The 7,625-nt window shown below is 50.5% G+C and overlaps 1 protein-coding gene across 1 annotated transcript; it reads left to right on the forward strand.

Moving 5' to 3' along the window:
- Positions 1-6,683: 6,683 nt before the first annotated feature.
- Positions 6,684-7,277, forward strand: LOC137308667 (uncharacterized). Its single transcript, XM_067977255.1, has one exon. It carries the CDS (start codon positions 6,684-6,686, stop codon positions 7,275-7,277), a length of 594 nt encoding a protein of 197 aa, XP_067833356.1.
- Positions 7,278-7,625: the final 348 nt, after the last annotated feature.

Raw genomic sequence — 7,625 nt, forward strand, 5'->3', positions numbered from 1 at the left:
GAGAGGGTACAGAAGAGATTTACTAGAATGACTTTAGTTACATGGATAGACTGGAGAAGCTGGGGTTGTTCTCCTTGGAACAGAGAAGGTCGAGAGGAGATTTGATAGAGGTATTCAAAATCATGAAGGATTTCGACGGAGTAGATAGAGAGAAACTGTTCCCATTGGCAGAAGGGTCAAGAACCAGAGGACATAGATTTAAGATGATTGGCAAAAGAACCAAAGGTGACATGAGTAAAAACTTTTTTACACAGCGAGTGGTTAGGATCTGGAATGCACTTACAGAGGGGGCAGTGTAGGCAGATTCAATCATGGCCTTCAAAAGGGAACTGGATAAGTACTTGACAGGAAAAAATTTGCAGGGCTACGGGGATGGGGGTTGGATTGCTTTCGCATAGAGCCGGCATGGACTCAATGGGCCGAATGGCCTCCTTCCGTGCTGTAACCCTTCTAGGATTCAATGTTAAGCTGATCAAAATGTCTGCTGCCCATATCCTAAGTCCCATTCACCCATCACTGCTGCACTTGCTGACCCACATTGGCTCCCGGTCCACAAATGCCTCAGATTTAAAATTTTCATCCTTGTTTTTAAATCCCTCCATGGCCTCGCCCCACCCTATCTCTCTAAACTCCTCCAGCCCTACAACCCTCTGAGAAATCTGCGTTTCTCCAGTTCTAGCCTATTGTGCATCCCTGACTTCCTTCACCCCACCATTGGTGGCCGTGCCTTCAGCTGTCTAGGCCCTAAGCTCTGGAATTCCCTCCCTGATCTTCTCCTCTTCTCCAACTTTCACTCCTCCTTTAAGACGCTCCTTAAAATCTACCTCTTTGACCAAGCTTTTGGTCACCTGTCCTAACGTCTCCTCAATTTTTATCCTAACTCGCACCAAGTCTCATTCTCCCTTCACCCCTGTGTTCACTGACCTACGTTGGCTCTCGGTCTGGGAACACCTCAATTTTAAAATTCTCATCCTTGTTTTCAAATCGTTCCATAGCCTCGCCCCTCTCTATCTTTGTAACCTCCTCCAGCCCTACAATCCTCCGAGATCTTTGCGCTCCTCCAATTCTTGCCTCTTGCATATCCCCAATTGTAATCACTCCATCATTGGTGGCCTCTCTGCCTCTCTACCTCTCTCTCCTCCTTTAAGACGCTCCTTAAAACCTACCTCTTTGACCAAGCTTTTGATCACCTGTCCTAATATCTCCTTATGTGGCTTGGTGTCAAATTTTGTTCGATAATGCTCCTGTGAAGTGCTATATAAATGCAAGTTATTGTTGTTGATTACTGCTGTGACGCAACCTTGGGACATTTTACTGCGTTAAAGGTGCTGTGTAAATGCAAGTTGTTGTTGTTACATATTTCTTCTCATTGTTTAAGGCCCTAAGTTGCAGCATTACCTTTGTCACTCGGAACTAACTCCAATGCATCAATGTCCCATTGAAGGAAGAATGTCTGTATTTGCACACAGTATCCCAATTATCTGCACAAGATCAAGGTAGTTCGTTATAGCTAAATGCCCTTGTGGTACGTCTCAGTAGTCAATTAGCTTTCTTTTATATGTTCATGGGATGTGGGTGATGCTGGTAAGACCGCATTTATTGCCGATTCCTAATTGCATTGAGGTGGTGATGGTGGGCCTTTTCCTTGAACTGTTGTATTCTTCTCGTGATGGTGCTTCCACATGGTGTTAAGTCGGAAATTCCAGGATTCTGACTTAGGAACAATGAAGGAATGGCGATACATGTCGAAGTCAGGATGATGTGTGTCTTGAAGGGGAACTTGAAGGTGATGGTGTTCTCATAACATTGCTGCTCTAGTTCTTCTTGGTGGTAGACGTCACAGGGGAGGGAGGTGATGTTGAAGTAACCTTGGTAAATTGTTGCAGTGGGTCCTGTAGATTGAACATACTCCAGCCACAGTATGCCAATGGTGGAGGGAGTGGATGTTGCGAAAATCGGAGATTCCCGGGGCGGGTCTGGAGCCCGGCTCCAACCCGCCCGCTTCCGGGTTCCCCAGTGATGCGCTGACATGCGCGCGCAGCCCCCGCATGTGGGACTTCTGCCGGCAATTAAAGCTGGCGGGGTGCCACTTAAAGTAATTAAACAGGTACTTCAGGTTGTTTACAGACCTGATTGACCTGATATTTTAGGAGGGGTGGGATTTTGAAATGAACTGAGACTGTTTCCTATACTGGGGGAAACACTCCCAGTTCAAATGGACGTGTTGCAGCCATCAGCCTGTGGCAGCTGCAGAGGTCCATTTGACAGGTGGGGGGGTGGGGGAGGCCCTCACTCATTGCAGGAGGCCACTTTGTCACTTGGGACAAAGCTTGGCCTCCACCACCCTCCTCCTAACAATATAATTCACAAACTTCCACACTTACCCCGGTGTCCAGACACATGTACCTACCTTGCGGACCCCCTCAAATGTACTTCTTGCGGATGGGGGCCGCCGTAGCTGCAGTCATGCCCACCTCGGAGGACGAACAGCATCACCAGTCTCGCCGGCCACGCCGTCCACCTCTGACACGTGGAGCTCCACAACAGTGCTGTGACACATCCACCTGCACAGCAGGAGGGAGGGCAACAGCAGAGAGAGATGCGTCGCAGAAGGCACTACCCTCGCCACAGGGTCTACAGACTGAGGCTCAGCTTCCTGGACCTCTCTGAGCAGCAGTGCACACAGAGGCTCAGAGTCACTCGGCATGTAGTCGTGGACATCTGCAGCCTCCTTCATGCCGAGCTGCTCCCGGCTGGCCCGAGCACCATCTTCTTACCTGTCGCTGTCAAAGTCACCACTGCCCTCAACAACTTCTCCTCCGCATCCTTCCAGGGTGCAACCGGGGACTTCGCCGACGTCTCTCAGTCGTCTGCACAAAAGAGCCCTGCAAATACACCTATACCCACTCTGCAGTAACACAATGGGTGGCATCAGTTGTGGGTCTTCATTGTGATCCTCAGGAAAGGGCATTATTGCACAAACCAGACAAGATTCGTAAAGACGTGGCAGTAGTGGTGACAATATAATATGTAATGTGAGTTGATCAGAAATTAAATATAAGTAAACACCATGACCAACCCTCAAACACCCTTGTGCATCCCCTTCATGCTCACGACACGTTTGCCTTACGCTTCCTACTACACATATGTGATGCATGCCCTGTGGCTGCAGCACAGGTAGTGGCAGGTTGAGTGAGGCTGACCGTGAAAGAGATGCATGAGAGGGTGAGTAAGAGATAGAGCCATGAGATTGTATGAGGATTGGGTTGAGTGGTAGTGGCGGGATGAGTACTGGCGAGGTGAGTAAGTGCAGGTAAGATGAGGATGAGCTTTGAGTGGTTATGAGGAGTGATGTGACAGAGTAGTGTTGGCAATGCAGAAGGAGATGTGGGGTGGGGGCGGTGATGTGGCAGAGGGAGTGTAGGGGAAAGAGTAAGTACTCACTTCGGCTGACCTACTTAGGTCATTGCAGCGCCTCCTGCACCATATGTAGGTGCGCGATATGTTGGTGGTGCGGGTGACCACCTCTGCCACCTCGAGCCAGGCCTTCTTGGTGGCAGAGACAGGCTGCTTCCTCCTGCCCACCGGGGGGATGATCTCTGTCCTCCACCTCCTCCTTACCCCATCCAATGATACCTGGAGTGAGGCATCATTAAACCTGGGAGCAGCCTTTCCCCTGGGCTGCTCCATGCTGTAATTTTTCCTATTTCCTGCAGCATCAGTCAGTGGAGGACTGTCCCTTTAAATAGAGCTCCTCCAGCTGACAGACCTTGCTGCGCATGCGCAGTCCACCCGCTGCACAGCTTAGCAGCGGGGAACCCGGAAGCACAGGTAAGTGGATCCAATTAGCCTGTGATTCCATGTGGAGCACACTGATTTCACTGGGCGCGTTACCCACGCGCCCAGTCGACCCCCCGCTGAGAACCCGCCGCCCTGCTAATATCGAGCCCATAGAGTACAAAAGCAAGAAGTTGTGCTAAACCTTTATAAAACACTGCTTAGGCCGCAGCTGGAGTATTGTGTTCAATTCTGGGCACCACAGTTAAGGAAGGTGTCAATGCCCTGGAGAGGGTGCAGAAGAGATCTACTGGAATGGTATCAGGAATGAGGAACTTCAGTTATGTGGAGAGACTGGAGAAGCTGGGATTGTTCTCCTTAGAGCAGAGAAGGTTAAGGGGAGATTTAATGGAAGCGTTCAAAATTATGGAGGATTTTAATAAAGTCGATAGGGAGAAACTGTTTTCACTGGCAGGAGGGTCGATAACCAAAGGATACAGATTTAAGATAATAATAAAAGAACCAGGGGAGAGATGAGAATTTTTTTGTGCAGCTGATTGTTATGATCTGGAATGCACTGCCTGAAAGGGTGGTGGAAGCAGATTCAATAATAACTTTCAAAAAGGAATTGGATAAATAATTGAAAAGGAAAAATTTGCAGGACTATGAGGGAAGAGCAGGGGAGTGGGACTGATTGGATAGCTCTTTCAAAGAGCCAGCACAGACACGTATGTCCGAATGGCCTCCTCCTGTGTTGTAAGATTCTATGCGGGCCAGACTAAGGACAGCTTCATATTGACTGGAAGCTTTCAGTGTATAATCAATAGTCACAGCTAAATCTTTTCCCTTTTCAACAGTTGCTTCAAGACCCATTTGAATCATACACGCTTATTGCATTTATTTATTAAAATCCACCTGCTGTTCCTTAGTCCATCTGCTTAAGTGAGCTCAAGCACAGTGCCATGGAGCGATGAGAAGCAGGCTCAGCCTCCGACTCCACTTACCTCTCAGTCTCAGACGTGGAGAAGGAGTGCAGGGGGTTGACAAACTTGGAGACAGAGACATCCCTAGGCCACTTTTCTGTACCTCACTGTGGAATTGGCAGACGCATGGAAACAGATTGTCTACCTGACCTCTCAGCTGCAGTGATCTGGGGAAACCTTGTCCAACAGTAGAAAAAATGGAGGGAGAGCATATCCTCAAAACAAAGGAAATAATCAAAGAAGTATAAGTAACTTTCTTGTGTTTTTCCTGTTTCTGTTGATTCTTTTTAACATTTTCTTCAAAAGCACTTGTGACATCATCAAGATTAGTCAATTAGCACAAAAAAGATCATTGAAGCATGCTTGTAACTGATGAAGACTCCACATTACAGCAAAGAGATCTGTAAGACCACTTAAATCAAGATAAAAGAACTGAGTGGAAAAAAAATTACTAAACGTACTGTTGCATCGCACAGCTTGACATAGCTAGTCAATGAGTACTATTCTGGAGCCTCTGAATGCTACAAAGGTTCAGTAATGCTAAATGTAAAGCTGTAGATAGAAGATCAGAGCTGGCAGCCCACGCAGCATTTTCATCAGTTTGGCTCAGTTGGTAGTACTCTCACCTATGAGTCAGAAGATTGTGAGTTTAACCGTCAGCACGGATTTCCGCACATAATTTAGCCAGGCCCTTCAGTGGTAGGGCTACATTGTTGAAGGTGCCCTCCTTTGGACGAGATGTTAAACTGCCTGTTCAAGTGGACATTAGGGGCGAGATTTTAGCTGGTAGCCGGGAACCCAGCCCATCCCTAGATATTCACGTGGGGAAACCCGGAAGCCAAACAAGTGCGTCGCAATCAGCGATCGTAACTCAATTGAAGGTGAGTATTTGTCAGGCTGGCTGCCTGTCGGAAGAGAAAGGAGTAGCGACCGCGAATCATAGAGGGGTGTGGGAGGGAGAGAGAGATTGTGGGCCCTGGAACAAATTGGAGGGGAGGGGGATGTGGACAGCATCGGGTGGGCCTTGAGGATCGAGGGGGCCCAGTGTTGGGTGGGCCTTGAAGATTAGGGAGTCCACCGTTAGGGGCGGTCCAGCGTCGGGGGTGGTGGTGTTTATGTCACACTTGTTGGGCCTGGATGAAGCACTCCTGCTCCTCCGGGCCCACAAGCTGTGCAATAAAGGCACTCACCTCATGGAACCCGGCTCTTCCCACCTGCTTTCAGCTGATGTGAATCGGAAGCGATGGGAAACCGGAATAGATAAGGTTAAATTAATTTAACTTTTGTAATAGACAAAAAATTAAGTACCTCAAATATTTCAATGAGGCACACTGCCCTTTAAGTATCAGCCCGCCTGCTTTAAGTGGGGGCGGGACTTCCAGGTGTCTGTTGTGCGCGCCCATCCAAATGTGCCTGGGCCAAACCCAGAAGTGGGCGCGTTGGAGCCGGGATGCGGTCCCATCCCCAACCCACCCATTCTTGGGGGTTAAAATTACCCATTAAATGTGGATTGGAGATGAGTGGGAAATAAAAATTGTAGCATTTTAAATTGCAACCGCTACCCAGCACCAACGCACCCACTTCCAGGTTTAACATGGGCGCGTTTGAATGTGTGCGTGCAGTCGAATCCCGGAAGTCACGTCCCAAATTACTGCCGTTAAAAGGGCAATTTGCCCACTTGAGATAGTTAAGGTAGGTTTTTTATTGTTTAATGTTACTCACCTTTAACTTTAACGCCTCCAGGACAACTTTCCCAGGGCTCGTAAATCTTGCCAGGTGAAAGGGGGTGAGAAGGGCCGGTTCATCAGGTAAGTGCCTTTATTGCACTGCTTGTGGGCCAGGAGGAGCAGGAGTATTTCCTCTAGGTCCAACAAGCTCACCTGCCAGCATTTATTGCCCATCCTTAAGTGCCTTCTCAAACCGATGGCCGACCCTCCTCCTTACCTCAGACTCCTCTGCCGACCTCCAATCCCCTGCCGACCTCCGATCCTCCGCCCTGCCGACCTCCGATCCTCCGCCCTGCCGACCTCCGATCCTCCGCCCTGCCGACCTCCGATCCTCCGCCCTGCCGACCTCCGATCCTCCGCCCTGCCGACATCCGATCCTCCGCCCTGCCGACCTCCGATCCTCCGCCCTGCCGACCTCCGCCCTGCCGACCTCCGCCCTGCCGACCTCCGCCCTGCCGACCTCCGCCCTGCCGACCTCCGCCCTGCCGACCTCCGATCCTCCGCCCTGCCGACCTCCGATCCTCCGCCCTGCCGACCTCCGATCCTCCGCCCTGCCGACCTCCGATCCTCCGCCCTGCCGACCTCCGATCCTCCGCCCTGCCGACCTCCGATCCTCCGCCCTGCCGACCTCCGATCCGATCCTCCGCCCTGCCGACCTCCGATCCGATCCTCCGCCCTGCCGACCTCCGATCCTCTGCCCTGCCGACCTCCGATCCTCTGCCCTGCCGACCTCCGATCCTCTGCCCTGCCGACCTCCGATCCTCTGCCCTGCCGATCACCTCCTGGCTAAAGCCCCTCCCCCTCCCCGATGTCCTCCCGGCATCAGACGCCACCCCCCCCCCCCCCCCGATGAGCTGCACTGCCCCCCTCCCCCGATGTCCTCCATGGCTCACGATCTCTCCCTCTTCTCCGATTCCCGGCCGACAGCAGTCAGCCTGTCAATCTTGCTGGCTGGCAAGCGGGAAACCCGGAAGCAAAATTAATTGCCTTCAATTGAGTTGCGATCGTAGATTACAACCCCTTCAAAAAATACGTATACGTACAGTTTATTTGTTAATCAATTCTTTCTAGGATTTCCAACAATGACAGTTAAATTGCTTGCAAATATCGCTCCACACAATCAAATGTGCCATTTTCT

Source organism: Heptranchias perlo, chromosome 3 (genome assembly GCF_035084215.1).
Source record: "Heptranchias perlo isolate sHepPer1 chromosome 3, sHepPer1.hap1, whole genome shotgun sequence".
Taxonomy (NCBI): Eukaryota; Metazoa; Chordata; class Chondrichthyes; order Hexanchiformes; family Hexanchidae; genus Heptranchias; species Heptranchias perlo.

Bases quoted from the DNA above. Each gene is read 5' to 3' on its own strand.
- LOC137308667 (XM_067977255.1), top strand. From the start codon at position 6,684: ATGGCCGACCCTCCTCCTTACCTCAGACTCCTCTGCCGACCTCCAATC.